The sequence below is a fragment of the Cyanistes caeruleus genome, chromosome 6 (assembly GCF_971803275.1).
Source record: "Cyanistes caeruleus chromosome 6, bCyaCae1.hap1.1, whole genome shotgun sequence".
Lineage (NCBI taxonomy): Eukaryota > Metazoa > Chordata > Aves > Passeriformes > Paridae > Cyanistes > Cyanistes caeruleus.
The window spans coordinates 9,445,504-9,467,362 of record NC_141706.1 but is presented as its reverse complement, the minus strand read 5'-3'; the positions used below and the strand labels follow the sequence as shown (position 1 = coordinate 9,467,362).

The following is a 21,859-nucleotide window of genomic DNA, read 5'->3' as shown; positions in this document are numbered from 1 at the left end:
TCACACCTTAATACCATATTTAAAAAAACACTTTAAAGACAAGATTACTTTTTTATATATATATAGTGTATATATAATTTATAATTTTAATGCAAATATAATTTGCATTAAAAAATAACAAAAAATTACCACAAAAAGGCAACCCAACCTGATTTTTAATTTGCAAATAATGTGAAGCCCAAAAAATATAACAAAGATTAAAAATAGCAAAGGATTAATAAAAAACACATTTCAAAAATTATTTTCAAGCTAATAAAGTCTTGTATTCATGACTTGTAAAAGAGCTGTTTTGTAAATATAAATTTAAAGCCAAAAGAATCCATTTTGAAAAAAATTTATTACCAATTTACATCTTTGGCTTTCCTTATCTCTGGCAGCTCAACATTTTGATATTAATGGCCAATAAAGGAAGGATATGTGCCATCTCTAATGCTTTATGGAATCTATTCACTCATACAATCATGAAAAAAAAGGTTTTTACCACATAAAATACTTCATAACCCACAGACATTACTGGTCAATAGCTCTTACTCATTATTGTAATCACAGAAAATGAACAGCATACAAAATTCAGCAACTAAAATGCTGGTTTTAATGAAATTTAAATGAATAATACTTTCTTCCTTTGGCAGAGAAAAGGTAAGTAAGACTATTCTAAAATAGCACTTTCCTTGAATCTTTCATGAGAGTCTACGAAACAGCATTTGCCAGCCTGGATGTCAGCTGCTGCCTTTCTAAATACAGGATTTTGTTCCTGGCTGAAGCCAGCTACAGCTGCTTCAGGGGAAGGACAAGAGCACTTCCATTCACCTTTTTCCCCCAGTTAGGTCCTAGTCCAATTTTCAATAACTAGACATGGATTTAGGATCTGAAGGATGAGCTTCATTAGGTGTTTAAAACCTCTCTGCATCAACTATACAAACTGTGAAACTTGCTGTCCATGTAAAACCACGAGCTCTTTTTTGATCCTCTTAAAAAGCCTGTCCCTGAAAATGGGTTACAGCCGTAATAAATCTGAAAGAAATAAACCCATTTAATTTTTTTTCAACTTCTTCCTTTTATATTCTGGATTTAACTAGCTTAAGACAATAATTTACGAGATTACTACAGACTGCTCTTTTGAGAAGCAGGCTGCAAATTTCAGATAATAAACTGCTACCTTGCATTTTATATTCCTGCTACATTCCATTTTTTTACCTTCACTGGGTAACTGCTGCCAGCAGGGAGTGACTTCTTCCCAATCATGTCTTGCTGCAGCCTCTGGAGCTCTGCAATCTGCTTGTCTTTCTCAGCCACTGTGATCTGACACTGATTCCTCAGTGCCTGGGACTCGGAGAGGAGGAGGCTTTTTTCCATTCTGAACATAAAACATCAGATGCTAAGTAATTCCATATTCTATACAAATAAATGAAGAGGATAAAGCTGTACTGTTTTACCTTAATCCAGCCAGCTCATTCTGGTATGATGTGATTTCTCTCTCAGTTTCTGCCTGGAAGGCTTTTGTCTGATGCAAAGCCTTTTCCAAATCATCAACCTTGGTCTTCAGTTTGGATATTTCAACAGCTGCAAGGCTGGCTCCTTCTTTAGCCTAGGTTTAATAAACATCATTAGTGAACTGGAATGAAAACCAGATGGGTGAAGTTTGATTAGTGCTAAAACTCTAATTACAGACTAAAGTTTTCCCCATTTGCTTTGTTTAACAGGGTAATTACCTGAACTCCCAAAATTGTAAACACACCTCCTCTGGGTACACAGTTGCTATCTTAGCATTCACACAGAGTTAAACTCTAAAAGCCATCATGTCTCAAAGCATTCTCTGCATGAAGAAAATTACAGAGCCATGTGGCTAATTACAACTTACCAACGTTTCCCCATTGTTCTGAGGCACATCCAAACTACTTTTAAAAGAATTTCTCCCATTGATGTTGCTGCCATCAATGGGAAATTAAGCTGTGCCATGCTTGGCTTCAGAAGTTACCTTCTGATGGCTGAGCTCCTGCAGCAATTTGTCTCGGTCATCCTGGAGACTGGCCATAGCCTTGGCAAATGCTTCAATCTGCTGGACATAATTCCTGCACTCGGTTGAGAGCCTGCTCACCTCCAGCTCCCGACTGACTAAAGTCCTACAGACGTTTCCAATGTCATCAGCCACCTGAGCAAGGGTAACCTGATCTGCAGCATCAAGGACAGCCCCATTCAGAAGAGAGCTTTCTTTGAGGATACTGATGAGATGGGATTTAAACCCCTCCAATACAGCTGCAAGTTCATCCCCTTTTTTTCTTTCAGTCTTGAGCTCAGAGGTGTATTTGCTCTGAAGAACTTTGAAGTCCTCTATGATCCGATCTCTGTCATTCTGCAGAGCAGTCATTGCTTTCCCAAAGGCCTCATTTTGGGATCTCAACTCACTGTTCTGAGACTGAACTTCAAGCAGCATCTTCTCCACAGAAGCATCAGGTTTATCTCCTCCTTCAAGTGTCAAATGAGTCCCACTGTACTCCTCATCTGCATTTCTGCCTCTGGATTTCTGGAGTTCCTGAACCTTTTTCTGAAGCTTTCCCCCATGCTGTCCATTGGATTCTTTTTTCTGAATACTCTCACTATTTAGCAGCTTCTCTCCAGATTCAGAAACAAGTTTCTCTTTGTTTAGTGATGTGATTAGAGATTCTAAATCATTTACTTTAGATGCCAATTTTTTATTCTCATGTTCCAAAGTCATTGCAGCTCCCTTCTGCAGTTCACTGGAAAGCTGCATCTCTTTTATTTGTTTTTGAAGATCGTATTTTTCATGCTCAAGGCTTTTAATACACTCCAATTTCTGCTTAAGTAAGTCCTTTAGCTGGTGGTCTTTCAGAGATAAAACCTGATTAAGATCTTCCCTGTATTTTAGCAGCTGTGCATTCAGCATTGCATTTTCAGAATGCAGATCATCTATCCTATTGAGGAGGACCCTTAACTCCTGTTTCAAAGCATTAGTCTCACTTGCACTGCCAACTAGAAGACTGTCCCTCTGATTTAAGACATCCTGGTGAAGATGTTCCAGCTCCTTGTATCTGGTAATAAGATCATCCCGGTCATTCTGGAGAGATGACATGGATTTTTTAAAGGCATCTATTTCACTGGCAATCACAGCTTTCTCCTGACCTGCTTTTTCTGTTTTCACCTGGAGATTTCTCAGCTCATTTTCCAGCCTCTGACAGGACTCCTCAGCTTGTTGTCTCTCCATCTGCAAAGACCTTACCTGAAGTTCATAGTCTTTGATCTGATTCCTATGCTGAGTCTGTACTTGAATCAGATAATCTGAAATTTCATCCCCTTTTGAAGAAATGAGTAAGGAAATTTCTTTGTCTTTGTTATTTAGCATGATCTTCATTTGCTCAGAAATGGTAATCTGCTTTTGCAATTCAGCATTCATTTTTTCCTTCTCTGCTAGAAGCTCTTGCAACTCTTGCTCCTGTCTTGTAAAGTTACTTTCCAGAGCTTTTATCTCTCTTCCTGCACTCTTACTACTCTCTATGAGATGATTAAGAGAATTATTTTCTTTCAGAAGTGCTTGCAAAGCTTCTTCTTTGGACTGAAGAACGCTCTCTAGCTCTTGCTGTCTGTTAAAAAAGAAGGTATTTTCTTCCTTTATCCTACAGAGCTCTTCATAGCGCTGTCTATCAACAGACTTTTGCCTCAAGTACAGTTCATCCTTTGTTTCTTCTACCACAGAATATTTGATATTTAGTTCTTGAATCTGAGTCATTTTATCTTTCAATTCATCTTGCAAGGCCACTATTCTTTTGTTACTGTCTTCCAGCTGTTTCTCCTTGTTTTGAATGGCCTCTTTGAACTGCATTTCCCAGGTTTTCATCTCGGTGATGACCCTGTCCCTGTCATCCTGAAGGGAGGACATGCACTTTGTGAAAGCAGCCAATCGTGCCAGAGCTGCATTCAGATCTGCCTGCAGCTGCTTGTTCTGCGTGTCTTTTGTGCTAACTTCCTCCTGCAAACCCTGAACTTCACTCATTGCCCGATCTTTTTCCCTCTCAAGCACACCATGTCTTTCCTCCAGGTTCGACATTTCACTTTTGTGAAGCAATTTCAGCTGCTGGAGATGAAATTCCAATTCTCTCTCATATCCTCTCTTTTGAAGCTGCAGTTCATCTCCCTTCTTCTGAAGTTCTTTCCTCCAGTTTAGATTCTCGTCTTTAAGCCTGTCCACTTCCCTCTTTGACTGTTCCAACAGGTTCATCTGTGCAGAAAGCTTTCCCTTGAGATGAAGTATTTCATCATTTGATTCTTCCAGCTTTTCTGATGCATTACTTAAATCCTTTTCTAATTTTTCATTTTTTGACTGTGACAATTTCATAGATCTTTCCAAATCTAGGATCAGCTCCTGGAACTTTATAGAATCCTTTTGCAATTGGTTGATCTCCTGCTGTTTCTCCTTTAAGAGTTCTTGCAATTCTTTTGTTCTGTTTTTAGTCCCATTATTGTCCCTCTGAGCACTTTTCACCTTCTCCTCAAACATCTTTACAAGATGGAACTGCTGCTCTTCCTTTTCTCTAATCACATTAGATTTTTCTGCCTTTAACTCTTCCAGCTGCTGTAACAGCAAGTTATTCTGTACCTCTGCCGATTTCATCCTATCAGTAAGATGATCAACTTTTTTAACATGATTAAGCAATTCTGTCTCAAGAAATTCTCTCTCATTCTTTACTTTGTAAGAACTTTCTTGTACATTTTCTAATTCTTCCTGTAACAGACATTTGTCATCCTCTAAAATCTTAACTTTTTCATTTAGACTAACAATTTCTTGTGTTAGACTTTTACATTCCGTGTCTAGCTTTGTTAGACAATTACTTTTGTGGAGCAAAGATTCCTCAGTTTCTTGTGCTTTTTCTGAAATTAACTTTCTTTCTTGTTCTAGGACAAGCACAGCCTGTTCTTTTTCAGAGAGTTTATCCTTTAACACATTAATGTTCTTTAACAGTGATTCATTCTCACATAATGCATCACTGATTTTGGATTGTGTATCATTTTGGTACACTTCCATTTGAATCTGCAGTTCTCCCAAGGCTGCTTTAGTTACAGTGATGTTATTATGAAGGACATCGTTCTCATTCTGAATTTTCTCTAAAGCCTGCTTTAGGTTTTCAGAGGTTTGTTTCAGCTGCTCATTCTCCTCCATCAGCTGATGGTTCTGCTCAGTGAGCTCACACAGACGAGCCTGGTGTTCCTGCATCCTGGCCTCCTGCTCAAGGATTTGCCTTTCTGCTTTGCTCTGTAACTCCTCGACCTCCATTTTCTTGGATTCACTGAGTTGTTTCAGTTGGTTCTTAATAACCTCATTTTCATCAAGGAGATTTTGTAAATGTTTCTGCAGAGCCTCCTTTTCAGACTGTCCTTCCCTGAGTCTTTGAACAGCCTCTTGCTTCTCTTTCCTATTGAGATCAATGACTTGCCTCATATCTGCCACTTTACTACTGATATTCTCATATGCCTGAAGAAGCGATTCATACTCTTGCTTTAATTCACTATGTTTAGCCTTCCATCCTGTCAATTCAACTGTCTGAGAATCTTTTAAGGTATTTAATTGGAAAGAAAAGGCCTCTTTTTCCTGGACTATGGACTCCATAGTGGATTTCAGACTTTCACATGCTGCAGTGAGGTTTTCATTTTCAGTCAGCAGCCTCGCATTTTCTGAAGCAAGGCTCTCCTCTCCAGACAATGGTGCCACAGCACTTGAACTCTGCTTTTCTCTGCCAAGCTCTAGCAAGTGCTCCATCATTCCTGTCTTGTTCACCAGTTCTTCTCTTTCCAACATCAACTGATCAATCTGTTCCTTTAGACATTTATTTTCTCTCAGGGCTTCTTTACGTGATATTAAAGCCGCCTGTAATTTCCTTTGGAGGCGCTCTCTGGATCTGTCTTCTGTTACAGCTCTTTGCTCTTGGGCTTTGGAATCATTTAACTTTGCAGGTTTTACCATTGGCTCTTCCATTGTTTGCATTTGTTTCTGAATTTCAAATTCTGCTGCTTCTCTCAGTTTAGTTTTCCCAGAGTAATCAGTCTCTGACAGTTGAAAAGCAGTGACTTTTCTTTCCAAACTCCCTTGACAGGAATTACTTCCTGAACCAACCTCTCCCAATTCCTTTTCAGTCCCAGTTTCTTCCTTAAGCTCTTTACCCAACACCACAGGTTTACTCATCCCAGCTTTCTCACGCAGCATACACAGCTCTGCCGCAAGATTTTTGTTTTCTTCACTGAAATGTTCTACCTCCTTTTTCATCTTAATTAGTTCCAAATTGGACTTCTCCAAAGAGCTGAGAAGTTCCTCTTTCTCACCCTTCATATCTTCAAATGCTGTTTTGTAATGGTGGGCTTCTTCCTGCCCCTCCTTTATGGCTTTGTTTAATAATTCTTTTTCAAGACCAAGTTTCTCTTTTAAATCCGTAAGTGAACATTTCAGTGCTTCTATTTCCTCATTCTTTCCTGCAATCTCCTGCTTAGCTTCAATTCTTGACCTCTGCAGTTCCTCCTGGCTCACCCTGTAATCCTCTTCATTTTTTTTAATAAGTGCTTTTTTCTCATTATTCACATGTTCAAGCACTGCCTTGAGCTCTACAGTTTCAGTCAGATGTGCTTTAAGGTTTTTCTGTAGATGCTTTATGTTCTCCAACAAGCTACCCTGACATTGCTCCTCCTGTCTCAAAGACTTTAAACTGATTGTTTCTTCTTGATCATCACCAAATTCAACCAATATTTTTCTGAGCTCTTTCCTTAACATCTCTGTTTCCTCCTTAAGTTTTGCATAATCACTTCTTAGTTCTTTTAGCTCGGTGTCTTCACTTGGTACTGAAGTGATCATGTTTTCTGATTCTTTCAAGGATCCAACCTGAACTTTGTTTCTTGGTTTGTCTGATTCCAAACTCCTTGGGTCAGCTTGGTCTTCTCCCAGCAGTGCCTTGGGTGGAACCAGCTCCTTCCCTTCTAACTGGTTAAAGCCCAGCCCTTGACATTTTGTTTGGAGAACTTCCCAGAGTACTTTATGTTCTTGCCTGAGCTGCTCAAGGTGGGTTTTTTGTTCATCAAAATCTGCTGTGAGTTTAAGGTGCTCTTCTCTTTCCTGCTGGAATTTTTTCATATCTTCTTTCATGACCAAAAGCTCCCTCTGCAAAGCTTCTTTTTCTTTTTGCAATTGATTCATGGCATTAGCGCTGTTGTTGAGATTCAGACATTCATTCCTGTCTCCAGCACTTGAACCAGGCTCTTCTAAACTGGAATTTCTCAACAATTCTTCTCTCTTTTTAAGTTCAGACTTCACCTCTTCAAGAGTCAACAGCAATTGAGAACGTTCCTCTTGATATGCCCTTGTTCTTTCATCAAGCACAGATTGCAGATGAGTGAGCATGCAGTCCTTCTCCCCTAAAGATTTTAGGCTCTGCTCACAAACATTTTGTTTTTCACCTATGACATCATTCAGTTCTGCGATACTGTGCTGAAGTTCCTCTAAATACGATGTTCTTGAACATAAGGTTTTGGTCAGATCACTTATCTTAGCATCTTTTTCTACAAGTTGTTGTTTCAAAGTTCCAAGATGAGACTCAAGATCATTACTTTGTCCTTCAATTAGTTTTAGTTTGTCTGTTAACTCATTAACTTGCTTCAAAAGCTCCTCTGCTTTTTTCTGCTCTTTTTCTATTTCTTCCTGCCCACTCTTTTCTAATTTCCCAACTTTTTGCAATAGATCTCTTCTTACTATCAATGCTGCTTGAAGCTTCTTTTTCAGATTCTCTTTTTCCTTGCCCATTTTCTCAAGATTACACTTCATCTCCTCTTTTTCATTCATTAAATCTTTAAACTCAGCTTCTCTACTGCTTAACATAACCTGGTTATGTTCCAGTTCTTTCTTACAATCCCCAAGTTCCTGCAATACTCGGTTTAGCTCCGCCACTGAACTATTATGAACAGCTTCAAGGTCTTGCAGTTTAGCATTCAATGTACTCCTCTCTTCAGAAAAATTCAGCATTTCATTAGACAATGACTCCATGACCTGAGTAACAGAAGAGTCTTTTTCTTTCATTTGCTGGCTTAGACCAGAAATTAAATCCTTCTGCTGATTGACCTGGGAAGTTAAATTTTTGATGAGGTGATCTTTTTCCCCCATTTCTTCAAGGAGACTTGCTACTATTTTACCTTCAGCCTGCAGCTTTTCTTGACTAGTTCTTAACATTTCTTCTGATTTATTCATCTTGTCTTCAAGAAATTCCACCTGCTTACTTGTTTCTGCCAAAGACTCCTCCCTTTCTTTCAGGAGGCACTCATGTTTCCCTAATGTTTCCTTGAGTGAGACCATTTCTTTTGACAGACATTCAATTTCAGACGTGTATTTGCCTTTCATCTTTTCCATGTCATTCTGCAGCACCTCCTTCTGCTTCTCAAGCAACTCCATACTTCTTAATTCATCTTTCATGGTGTCTATTTCTTTCTGCTTTTCTAAAAGCATCAGTTGCAAACATTCTCCTTCTGTTTCTTTGCTCAGAATAGCTGTTACCAGACTGGAGAATTTTTCCAACTGGAAATCGGTTGGCTGCAGTTCAGAATCTGAAATTAATGCCTTCTTTTCTTTACATAAAAGCCTACTACCAAGTAACGCAGATAAGCTCTGAGTTAATTTCTCTTTTATAAGATCCAGCTCTTGCTGCAAAGACTGGATTTTGCTATCTTTTGATTTCATTTCACTTTCTGAACTGCTCAATTGCTCAATAAGATCATTATTTTGTGAATTTGCCCTATCAAGTTCTGTCACCCATTTGTTTTCTGACTCAAGCAGACTTTGTTCTAGAGTTTGACATTTAAGTTCTAATTTAGAAAGTTCTTCACCCTTCACACTAACCTGCATCTGTAACTTCTCTTTTTCAGTCTTCATCTGCAGTTTGACAGCATCTATCTGCATCCTTGAATAATTCTCACTGGTTTCTAGTTTTTCATGGATTTTCCAGAGCTCTTCCAATTTTTTTTGCAAATCAGTCTGAGATGCAGTAAGTTGTGTGTTTTCAGCCATCAGTTTACCAACATCCTCTTGCAACAGTTTTTTTTCTTTCTCTAAAGACTCCACCTGACACTGCAGACTATTTATTAAAAGCGCGCTGTCATGGCAGTCTTGAGATGATTTGGAATTTACATTGTTGAACTCCAACTTCAAACATTCCAATTTTTCTGCCTGTTCAGTGCATGTCACACACAGAGATTCCACAGCCAAGTCTTTCTGCTGTAGTTCTTGTTCCCGGGTATTTATTTGGTCTAGTGCTTTTTGGTGCTCATTTTTAAGAGAGTCAAGTTCAACAGTCAAAGAATCAATTTTTTTCTGATGGTTATCAAGCTTCTCATTCTTTTCCTGAAATTCTTCAGTCAGGTTTTTCATGGCTGTTCCACTTTCTTCTAATTTGGATCTGAGAACATCAATCTCACTAGAAAGAGCATTAACATTGCTCTCTGCCAACTGTATGCTGGCATCTTTCTCCTTTAAAGAATTAAGCAGTCCCGCAATAACTTCATCTTTGTGCCCAAGAGCCACATTCAACTCAGTTCTCAGCTTATCCTGTGCTTCAGTTTTCTCCTGAAGAGATAAACAGGCATTTTCTTTCTCACGGACTAGCTCTTTAGAGTTTTGTAGTTCTTGTGTTAGTTCATGGACCTGACTTTGGAGCTGAGAAATTAAAAGTGTCTTCTCTTCATCTTTTCTTGCTTTCTCCTTCAGAGTTTCAAGGAGACTCTTGTTTTCTATAAGAGATGATTCCTTTTTTGATAAGGACAGGTCCATCTCAGTTATTACATTCTTCTGATGCTCTATTTCTTTTTGGAAATTCTCTTTCATTTCCTGCAGCTCCACCATCTGTTTCTTTAAGACACCACACTCAGTCTCTTTTTCTTGCAGTTGCATCTTTACATTCTCACTGAATTTTGAAATACTGTTGATGGCTGATTCTTTTTCTGAAACAAGTACTTTTAACTGTTCTGATTCAGAGGCTAAAAGCTGTAACTGCTTCTCCTGCACAACACAAGAATCCTGTACCTCAGAAAGCTGTGCTTTTAAACTGATGCATTCATTTACCTTTTGTTTTAAAGATGCATCTTTCTGTACAACTGAATCGTTCAACTGGGACAATTGTTTTGTCATGTTTTTAAGCTGACTTTGAAGGTTAGAAATAACCTCCATATTCTCAGACAGTTGAACCCTAAGTACATCAGACTCTTCAGATTTATCTTTTAATAACTTAAATTCTTGGGCTTGCCTCTTCAATTCATTTTCTTTTTCCTGCAATGCATGTTTGAGATCATTGGCTTCGAAGTTCAGGGCTTGTATCTGCAATCGCAGATCTGCAATGAATTCCACGTATCGCTCTTCTCCTGCTAGTTTATCCTTCGCTTCCTGAATCAAAGCCTCCTTTTCAGAAAGGAGAGTTTCTTTTTCCTCAAAGGTAATTTTCAAGTTTTCTTTCTCCATCAACAGGCTGTCAATTTGGTCCTTCAAATCCAAAATATTATGACTTTGTTGGGACAGGTGTGAAGTTAAAGCAGCTATTTCCTCTGACTTTTTGATTACTGTAACATTAACTGTCTCTAGATCTGCTTTCAATTTTTCATTTTCTAGAGCTGCTGTTTGTGCTTGGTGCCTTGCTGAAGTAATTTCAGACTGGAGACATTTACATTCATGTGACTTCTCACTCAATAACCTTGAAAAGTCCTCCTTTTCATGCCTAAGCACCTCCACTTCTTTGCTCAATAGCTGTAGCTGATTATTTAACACTGTATTTTCTTCCATTTTTTCAAAAATTTGCGTCCGAAACTTCTCAAGTTCTGAACCCTGACTTTTCACAGCCAGGTCTCTTTCCTCTACCAACTGAGTTAATTTAGTTTTTTCATCTTTAAGGTTTTTTATTTCATCCTGCAACGCTACAACACAAAGCTTACTCTCTTCCACTTCCTTACGTAATGAATCATTTTGAAGATTCTTCTCTTCTAGAGACCTATTTGCAGTTTCAAAATTCAAAGTTATGCTTTGAATTTGTTCCTGCAGGAGTAAATTATTTTCCCTGCTATGGCTGAGCTCTTGGATTAGACCACTGCATTCAGATAATTTATTATTTAACATTTCTTCTTTCTTTGTTTCTTCATCTCTAATCTCCTTCAGCTGAATGAGCAGTGATTGCACTTGTTCATGCAACTGTTGGGTCTGTTCCTTGCTTTCAGACAACTGCTCAGCCAGCATATCACATTCCTTTGTTTTGTCCCCCAGCTGTTCCGCAACTGAACTTTCCTTTTGCTTGGAAACTACTGACAGTTGTTCAATCTCTTTTGCCAGAGTGTTTTTATCACCATTTAGTTCTGAAAGAGTTTTTTCGTACTCAGCAGTGCTAAGAGATAACTTATTCTCCAATTCTGCCACAGCCTGAGTTTTCTTTAACAACTCACACTTTTTTACATCCAGGAGTTTGGACAAATTCTCATTTTCTCTGATTAACTGCTCGTTCTCTTTTTCCATTGTACCTATACTTTTTTTCAGATATTCATTTGCTTTTATTTGCTCTTCCAATTTTTCTTGTTTCCCTTCAAGATCTGCCTGCAACTGGTTATTAGCTGAAGCTTTTTCCTGTGTCTCCATCTCCCATTTTTTAATTTGTTTATGTATTTCATTTAATTGATCATTAAGTTCTTTGCAACATGTCTCTTTGGCTTTCAGATCCCCAGTTAATTTAAGTTTAGTCTCTTCATTCTGCTTCTCCAAAGCCCCAAGTTTCTGCTCTAATGAAATAATGAGCTCTTGTTTCTCTTGTAACTCTTTTTTAGCTGTTTCCTCATGATCAGTATGTTCTATGAGCTTTCTGGATAACTCAGCCAACTCTTCATCTTTTTTAGCATTTTCCAAAACCAGTTTGTTGTATGCATCTTTAATTGACTTTAACTCATTTTCCAGGGTCTGTGCTTTGCTGTCTTTCTCTTTAAGCAGGCTGTTCCATTTTTCCTTCAGAGCATTGTTTTCCTCGAACTGAGATTTCAAATATTCCATTTCTTTTCTTTGTTTATCCTCTGTTTCTTGCAGCTTTTCAGATGATTTAGTAACTTGCTCTTTCAGCAGGGTAATTTGTGACTCACACTCTGCAAGCTTGTTATGGTACGCAACGTTGTTTGCCTTGATTTCAGAGCGGAGATCCTTAATTGTCATGCTGTTCTCAGTGCTCTGCCTTATTAATTCCTCATTTTCTTTCATTTTAACTTCATTTTCAGCTCTAACTCTCTCCAGCTCCATTCTCATGGTGTCACTCTGCTCAGAAAGGGCAGAGATCTTCATACTGGCATCTCTCACATCAGCTGTCTGTACTTCCTTCAGCAAATGCATTTCCCTATCAGCCTTTGATAAAGCCTCTTCTAAACCTCGCATTTCCTCCTCTTTGCATTGCACTTGATGCTTCAGGATCATAATCTGCTCAGAATATTCCGTCATGTTTAGAGACAGAACAGACATCTCCTTGTCTTTTTCTGCCAGTACTTCTTTCAGATTATCAATTTCTCTTTCACGTTTCTGCAGATCTTGAATGAGTTGAGACCTCTCCTCCAAATGGCTTGAATTCAATTTGTCAAGTTCTTCATTTGTCTGGTCCAGGTCCAGCTGCATGGACTCCACCATGCTGTCTTGTTTCAAAGTCTAAAACATCAAGAAAATAATGTTACAAGAACACTCCAAACACCTGTTTGAGGAAGAAGTTACACCCCACACATAGAAAAAGCATTTAAGGTAATCAGCTTGTACCCAATGTACAATGTGATGTAAAGAACATCACAAGATGTTCTTTAGATTGTGTTAGCAAACAGAAAGCTCAGTTTATGAAATTTAAAGCAGTTCATGCTGTCACCTGACATTTAAATGGGCCATGAGAAAATGAACACAGAATTTCTTCTCTTACATAATTTTTATGAATTACCTTTTCCTTCAGTGTAGCAACTCTTTCTGTGAGATCACTAATAGCTGTTTTCTGCTCAACGTTCTCCACTTCATACACACTGCATTTCTTTAAGGCTTCATTCAGCTAAGTATTAAAAGTAGAAGTTTGCATGATAGAAACACACAGAATTCGATTAAAATTGTGATGTTACCAGTTATAATATTGAGTTTACATAACAGTGAGGTTTATACTTTGAAATTAATAAACAATAACTTATCACCCCAATAAAATGTCAATACGTTCATGCAAAGCTGTATTGGGTCTAAGAAATCCTTACACCAAACTTAAAGCAAAGCAATTAAATGAACAAAACTGTAAAGACAGAGTAAAAACTTTCAGACTGGGAAAACAGCAATCATTCTGTTGGGGCACAAATCAAAAGTTATGGTTAAAGCTCTTCAGTTCTAATAAGTGAAATACTAACTGTAAATTTAACTTACTTTTTGCTCAGCATGCATAAACTTTTCCCCTAGCTCTTTGTTCAGAATATCCTTTTCTTGAAGTAGCTTCCTCAAAGTTTCAATTTGTTCCAGCTTTTCTGTCACGCTCACCAATTTTTGCTCTCTTTCTCCAAGGGAATTTTCAAGGAAACTATTTCTGTCACTTAATCTGAGAAGAAAATATGTATTTAGACATTTTGAGAACAAAGCTTGCGTTTTCTAAACTTATTAACCCTAAACTAAGAGAATCATTATTTTTACACTTTTCACTTGATCTTCCAAGTATAAAAATAACAGAACTGCAAACAGAAACATGAGTCCAGTAACTGATTTTTCAAGTATTTTGAGAGATTTTACTCCTCATTAGAAGCTGAAGTTTAAAGCAGAGAAAGCTAATGGTGTGTGGAGTTGTGAAAAATCTTCATTTTACCCTTTAAGCTGCTCATTCAAGCCAGAGATCAGAATCTGATGCTTTTCCACATCTCGCATTTGTTGGTTACGCAGTTGGGTGAGCTGAGTTTGCAAACGCTCATTTTCATTCTGCAACAAAGCAATGATGAAGAGCATTATCACACTCAGAGAAGCATGATAGAACTGAAGAAAAAAGGAAGCAAGCTTGTTCACACAGCTCTTGGGGGTTTTCAAACAGTAAAAATCTCCTACTCTAGTCAGATCCACTGCACCAATTCAAAAATAAAACCACAAAAAAAAAAAAAAGAAAAAAGAAAAAAAAGTTGTAAAACAGCAACCAACAACCAAAAGCAAAACACATCCAGAATCAACAGCAAGTTGGACAAACGTGGCAAACTCGTCACCATTCATGAACAGAAGGCGGCATTTTGGAGGAGGCAGAACACACCTGCACCGCCCTCAATAGCTGCCCTTCTTCCTCTACACCAAACGTTACCTGCATTGAAAGGCTTTGTTACAAGAGTCTCAATAATTAATGTAAGCTTGTCTCTCATCTTAAAACCAGTCATTCCATTTTATACAAGTGCAACTTAACAGACGAAGAACTATGAGTAATGCACCAAGAGTCTGAGTACAAGATCAGTTGTATGACTTAGTGAAAATGTTCACAAATTACCACATAATTTGTCAGTCAGGCAATACTAAAAATAACTTCTCCTTTTTACAAAAAGTTCTTCTTTGACTGTTCTTTGTGGGGCCTTCATTGAATGGCTTTAAAATATAGCTATGTGTCTAGCTAATATCTGGAGTTTAGATTGCATGTGTATATATTTATATAAAATTATGAATCATTTTTCTGTAAGCAGCTTCTTCTCTAAAAATATGTACATATATATATGAACAGTTAAATACACAGTGAAGAAACTTGAGGGATATAAGGAGTGGGAAATTCAAATGATTCATAACCAATCTAATTCCAGACCTTCTGGCAAAGACCTCCCCCAAGAGTCATGAAAACCATGTTGTCTTATTACTATGTTTCTAGAACAAATAAAGCTTAATCCTAATCATAATTCTCCACATGCTGAACAAAAGCAACACGGTTCAACCTCAAAGCATAATATAGGACATGCACACTCTCTGACAACATAACTAATGAGTGTAAATTAGGTTTCAGCCATTTTTTGCCAGCTGCAAATTGATAGTTTTGGCTTACTGTAGGCTGTGATATAAAGAACATAAACTGAGAATGATTCTCCTGCATCATCAGGTTTCCCCACAACTCCAGAGCTCACCTGGAGAGCTTCCATTCTACCTTGAAGCTGAAATCTGTCTTCCAAATCCTGACAACGCTCTTCCAGAAATAGTATTTGTTCCTGCAGTTGGTTTCTCTCCAATTCCAACTCTTCAACCACACTCCGTAAACCTACTCAGGTTAAAGAAGGAAAATTCTTTCAAGAGAAGTCTACCAAAGTTCCTGAAGTCTAGAAATGGTTGCAGCTCTTTATTCGAAGTTCTTATCAGTGCTGGGCACAAATAAATCTCACCCATTTCTAGTGGAAATGCCTGAGGCACTACTTCCCAAAATTTAGATGGCAAAGTATCCTTAACTGTTAGAAAACCAAAACAAAGTTGCAGAGCTCATGAACTCAGAGGACCTGGTAGAAATAGTCTAATATTGAGCCACCACTATTGTGGCTCAATCAATAGTGTGGCTCATGTTACATTAACCACAAGTTGATCAGGTGGTTGCAGCATATAATAAGTAATTATTAATAAACTGGCCTGGACTGACAATTTGCAAGTGAGCCCATTCCATCTTAACAATAAGATGTATTTGCAATCTTTACCACTGATATAAAAACATCAGCTTTAAAAACTGAGTATTGTATTTTTAAATTAAGCAGCAATGGAATGGAATTCTGGTTTGCAACATAACTGTGATATAAACTGGAAACACATTCACAGGAACAAGACTCATAACTTAAAACAGACACATGATCTTGCCACATGGGATATTTAATGGGCATCAAAGTTCATCCAATTCCAGTGGTCAGCCATATTGATGCTGTACTTGTGAGCCAGAACTAGGCAGTTCATCCAGCACGCACATGCTTGGAAATGAAAAGGAAGAAAACACAAGCCAAAAAAATCCAACAAAGATTAGAATACACCACAAATGGGCTGTTAGCTGAATTTGAAAACAAAAATAGACACAGATGCTGTGTGCATGCTTTAATCAACTGTCTAGTCGCTATCACACCTGCATTGGGTGAAGGGTACTCTGGCCACCAACCTCCCATGTTTTCTCCTTCAGCTGAGTCAGTGCTATCCAAGGTGACATTCAGTTCTTGGAAGCATTGTTTGCCATCGAAGGGAAATTCTTCCTACACACAAAACATGAGAAGGAAGTTGAACTTAAAGAAGGAAGCAAGCAGGGGCAAGATAAATCTGCTACTAAAACCACAGTTTCAATCAAAAATCCCAAAACTCGGCACTGATTCAGGCACTTAAATGTAAGTATGTGGGACTGCTGTAGCTTAGAGCAGCCTGCCCAGCTTCCAGCTATTACTTCCAGAAAAGCCAAGTCTCCCACAGATTGTTTAAGATACCTGTAAGCCTTTAAAAACACCCCTGGCTATGTGAGAAGTTAATGGATAACAATGTTTGGGTATCTTAATTTGCACCCTGATCACTAAAGTTAACAGTTCTCTGAATTATCAGTTAACTAATTGTATTCTTCCAATGGTCTGTTAATGAGACAATGACATCCTAATTCTTACAGAAGTTACCATCTTTTCATGCAAGGTACAGCACCACCTACCTAGAAGTCCACCTGAATTAAGTGGCACTAATTATTCAGTAAAGCTCCACCAGCAAAGAGATTTGTAAAGATTTTATTGAAGTCAAAAATGGCTTTAACATCTGAAGCACACACATGGCTTCAGGCATGGGAATTACTCCAGAGAGAACCTTGTGATTTTTCAGTGGAAGAAGTAAGAGGTGTGATGCCATTGGAATCACTGGAATCATCTTCTGGCTATGTACATGATCATTAAATTTATCAATGTTTTCAGTTCCAATCTATGTTCTTATGCTCCTAATGTTTTGAAGACTAAAGCACCACATAAATAACAGCACTTTCCACATTTTTACTAACAGACAGGTAAAAATGAACTCACATCTCTTTGAACCCACCTGCAGCTTCCTGCTGGTCTGATTGCCTTTTCTTCTTGCCTGCTGCAGCCTGCCCATTCCTTGAACTGTGGCCAGTTCCTCCTCCAGCTCCTGCTGCCCTGAGACTATGGCTGGATCGGAGCAGCCAGGAAAGAACCAGTCATCCTCAATCAGTTTTGTGCCACAGGAAAGCATTTACATCTATATCAGACACTACTACATGAAAAGAGATCAGGGACAGGGTGAAGTCCCTACAAATGACTGACAGGAACAAGATTAAAGATTAAAATCCACTGTGTTTACCTTTTGATTTCCCTCCAACATTGCTATGTAGAACATAAAGTCTGAGTATCTCACTAAGAAGAAGCAAACTGAAGTCTAACTTCACTTCTTCATCAGCTCTAAAGGAAGACTTTATACAGGAGGGTGGAAAGAGTGAGGTTATACCATACTAAGAAGGAAAGCCAATCAATTAAAAGGCCAAATTACATCTCAATTCAATTTACCAGATTCAAATATACCAGTTTTGCATGACAAAATTCACAGCTTTTTCAGCTGATGCTTTTTTAATCTCAACAATTACATTCATTTTTATAAAAACTTTAATTTTAGTATGAGCTCTAAAGCCAGATCATTTGAGGAAGTCACAAGCACATGTTATACTGCAAACTGGCATTAAACCATCTTCTCACGAATTAGTAACATCATTCTTTTCAGGACAAGTACAGAATCACTAGTAAATAAACACACTGAATAAACTGAGACTATGAAAGCTTAGGTATGCATCCTGTTCATTGTTAGAAATGATTTGTCATCTGAAGTGCATTCCCATCTGTTTTGTGATACAACAAAACACGTTCAGGGTAAAGTTTAGGAAACAACATGTTTCATGCAAAGCAGACACAACAGCACAGCCAAGGAAAGGGAGGGAAAGTAAAGATGGCTCCATACTTTAATTGAAAATTACATTAATTGGATAACTACAAATTTGGCTTTCAGTTTAACCACATGAACCCACAGTTGCCCTCACAGCACACAAAACTCAGAGAATTGATGTCAATGCATCTGTGAGGTCAACATCAGGAACTATTTGGAGATTCAGCCCTACAGGGAATATTCTGCTTTTACCTGAATTGGCCAAGGATTACCGATACCACAGATTTCCTTAACTCACAATTCTGCAGCACCTGCTAGATTTAAATTCTTCCTGTAATATTTCAAAATTACACACCTAATATTCTGTCAGAAAAAATTAGTAGGGAAAAAAGGTAAAGAAAAAAATAATGACCCTTTTCAAGTGGGATTGATAAATTTGATTATACTTCTGATTTCAATTACACTTTGGCTTCTTGCACTGTCAATTCTTAAGTGTTTTAAACACCTTTGTGTATTTTCTAGATTTTACATTTTTTCATGATTATACATACTTTTTCGAGGCTGTAAAATTAAACGCCAAATTTTGATTACAGGCCTTAAACTTCTGTTTACAGGAACTGCCAGTTAAGGGGTTCAAAGAATCAGATCTATTCCAGGTAAAAATTTAACCCCTTCTCTGACACTGTAATGTAGGAACACAGTATGTTTAGGCTCCTAAGTATATGATAATGAAAAAAACAACGAAATTACTACGACTGTCACAAGAATAATGGAAGTACAGAAATTGGAGTTCAGAATAATGTAGAACACTCAGACAAGTGCTAAAACACTTTCAGTTAAACTGAGCATTGCTTTAACAACAATTAGTAAGTAAATACATTTTCAAATGTTTTACAGCAGCTTAAGAAGCTGTTCATTTGCAATTACTGAACATAAAAACCTAAAAACTTCCCAGAACACCTTTTTTCAGATATGCACTGCATATAAACAAACTATGATGTGTCTGTACTTTCTTCAATCACTATTGATGCTACATTTTACTCACATATGGCTTGAAATATTGGTAGCAAATATTAATGCATGCAAAACCTCAGCAATTTATGGGACAGAATATTTTCTTTTTTTTAAATACTACTGAATTTCAGGTAGTTCTAAGAATGAATTTGATTCTTTCTTAGTCACAATCACTTGTGGCAAGCCAAGAAATTTGTCTCTAGATACAACATAAATATGGAGTCAACTGTTACTACCGTGAAAAAATTAAGATGATTCATTAATACAAAAGAGCAAACAGGTATGGCAAGGCAGGAGAAACTCAAGTTAAAACCCAGCAGTTGTTACATGTGTTGCTAAAAACCACAAACCATCAATGGCAGACCTTGCAAGGTACTGTTGGCAATTTTCTCCACAAGGATCAAGAGGAGGAGAAATCAGCAACAGTACATTCCAAGGGGCCATTGCTGCAGGAACCTGCATGCACAAAACTGATGGGAAACTGTTCTCCCTGGCTGCCCAAATCGCAGTGGAGGGTAGGAGTGGCAGGGGAAGGGACGCTCAGGGCTCACCAGGTGGAACGGCAGGAAAAAGAAACAGAAAGTCATGCTATTCCCAAGGGGAAAAAAAATGCAAAATTAAACCTGGACTGAGGCAGAGGAAATTTTACAAGTGTTATTAATATTGCATGTGGCTCTGTGGCCAGCATAGATGAGCTAACAGGTAGATTTAATGGAGGGGTATTATTCCCTTTCAATACCAAAGCATACATCCTTCAAAACAAAGAGATGTGATCCTTAATACCGTTCTGTGCTTATAAACTGAACTTTCAAATGGATCATGGAAATGAAAAATAATTCAGACACAGATTGAAAAGAGAAGGCTCAAATTAACTAACTGGATTAATTATAACGGTAGGTCATGTGCATTAAAATTTGCCATTATTTCCCATGCAGTTAACTAAGGGAACAAAAACTGTAATTTAGTTCAGATGGCATAGAAAGAGCAATAAAAGCTACCTAAAATTTAACCAGACTTTTATAAGTTTTAATAGAAGCTACTTCAGTTTCTCATCAGCTGATTAATTAATAATTTAGCAAGCTCTAAAACCTGACATTATTTGAAATGCTATTTTCTATAGGTAATTTGATATTTTTAACCACCTCTAAGCCACTGCCACTGATTATTCAGCTGGCCTATACCAGTGGCACCTACTAACAGATCACTAAATACCTAAAGAGAATTAATGAGAAATTTCTTGAAGACAAGTTTCATGTCAGGTACATGTTGCTTAAGCACCACCTACATTCCTCTAATTCAAACCAACACTATAGACCCCCACACTTTCACCAGTTCTCTAGACAGGCAGCTTTAATATTTCAATGGGGAACTATTAATCATTGATAAAATATGATTTATCATTTTTATCGCTTATCATATGCAGACATTAAGCCTTCCAAGCAGTCTTACAGAGCAGCAGCTCAAATGGCAAACAGAACAGCACATCTACTTAATAAAAAATTATATAAAACAAGATGCATGTATGAAAAATAAACTCAAGGGAATAGGAAAAAGCAGAAATTGTAAATTTCAGCAATTTCACTAACTACACATATGACTACAAAAATGAGTCATGGTGGTGTGCTATCAATTCAGTCTGAAGCACAACAGACACACACACAGATTTATAAAAAACAGGATTGTTGTATTGAAAATAAAATAATTCACCTTCTCTCTCCTCCTCAATCTGAGCCATTCTCAAGGCCATGGCAGATTTCTCTTCTCGGACTTGATCCTGGGACTCCTCTGACTCTGGGACATTTTCCTGCCATTCCAAGAGCTGACTCTGCAATTCATCCACACTACCTGATTCACTGGCCTAACAAGAGAAATTCTGTATTAAAATAAATTTACCACACCCCTCTGCAAATGTAAATACATTTGTAAGTTGGCAAAACATCATAATTCACCATTATATGTAAATAAAAATCTATTAAATTGGTCAGTGTAGATTGCAGATACTGTAGATTATTAATTATGTACTTAATATAATTAATATATTACTATTATGTAGATTTAGTTAAAAACAAGTCCCACAACTTCATAAAATATTAAAAGTATTTTGTCTACAAAATAACAGGCACACTTTGATGACTCATGTTAAACATAACTAAATAAATAAAGCTGCTTGGCAGAATGCCATTTAAAGTGTGTGCAAAGTAAGCAGAAATCAATCTTTTTGAGTAACTCAAAACCTGTCATCTTGTTCTCCAATTGAACAGCCACTGAAACTAACAATTCCATCTATCAACAAATTAATTCTCAGCTCCAAAATCCGGCTGACATGCTTGATGACAATTAGCACCATTAATCAATAACTCATGCAAATAAATTTTCAAGTCAACCTGTGAAGCTGCCCTCTTTGTAACTTGGTCGAGATCAGCCTGCAGCTTCCTCTGCTGCTCTTCATAGAGCTCCAGCTTTTTCAGCAGCTCTTCTACAAAAATATAATAAATTTGGTTCATGAGGACAGAATTTACTTTTGTCTCTTTACTTTGGATCATCTGCAAAAGGTTTTCATTTACCATTCTGAGTTTTGATTTCATGCAATGACTGCAGTTTTGACTGTAATTCTTCATTTTCAACTTCTAATTCTGACACACGATTGTTTAAGGTAGATACATCATTGTTCTTTGAGGAAAACTGAAAGAAAATACAGTTATGGGGGTTTCAAACAAAGCAAAATCACAGCAAAGTACTTTTTTTTTCTTATTCTTTAGTAGAATCTAGAATAGCTGTTTTTCTAATATTTAAAGTACAATACAGCAGCTCATCTCTAACAAATTTACTCCTGAATGCTGGTAACACACTTTGTATTATTTTTTATTTAAACTACATTTTGTATCAACACTTTATGTCAACTTTCATACATTAATTAATAAAGGAAACTACTGTAATATTTTATTTACCCCA

The 21,859-nt window shown here is 37.4% G+C and overlaps 1 protein-coding gene across 5 annotated transcripts in view; it reads right to left on the bottom strand.

Moving 5' to 3' along the window:
• LOC111930647 (uncharacterized) overlaps positions 1 to 21,859 on the bottom strand; it is a 34,521-nt gene that overhangs the window by 4,412 nt on the left and 8,250 nt on the right. For 3 of the 5 annotated variants that reach the window (XM_086894889.1, XM_086894891.1, XM_086894890.1), the window contains 12 exons: positions 21,472 to 21,589; positions 21,292 to 21,383; positions 20,615 to 20,765; positions 17,039 to 17,148; positions 16,104 to 16,227; positions 15,136 to 15,266; positions 13,860 to 13,969; positions 13,430 to 13,598; positions 12,969 to 13,073; positions 1,979 to 12,691; positions 1,437 to 1,588; positions 1,198 to 1,357 (listed from right to left, as the gene is read on the bottom strand). In XM_086894889.1, coding sequence (XP_086751015.1) covers positions 1,198 to 1,357; positions 1,437 to 1,588; positions 1,979 to 12,691; positions 12,969 to 13,073; positions 13,430 to 13,598; positions 13,860 to 13,969; positions 15,136 to 15,266; positions 16,104 to 16,227; positions 17,039 to 17,148; positions 20,615 to 20,765; positions 21,292 to 21,383; positions 21,472 to 21,589 — 12,135 coding nt within the window. The remainder of the gene's footprint in view (positions 1 to 1,197; positions 1,358 to 1,436; positions 1,589 to 1,978; positions 12,692 to 12,968; positions 13,074 to 13,429; positions 13,599 to 13,859; positions 13,970 to 15,135; positions 15,267 to 16,103; positions 16,228 to 17,038; positions 17,149 to 20,614; positions 20,766 to 21,291; positions 21,384 to 21,471; positions 21,590 to 21,859) is intronic. The other 2 variants (XM_086894892.1, XM_086894894.1) reach the window with 1 other exon arrangement.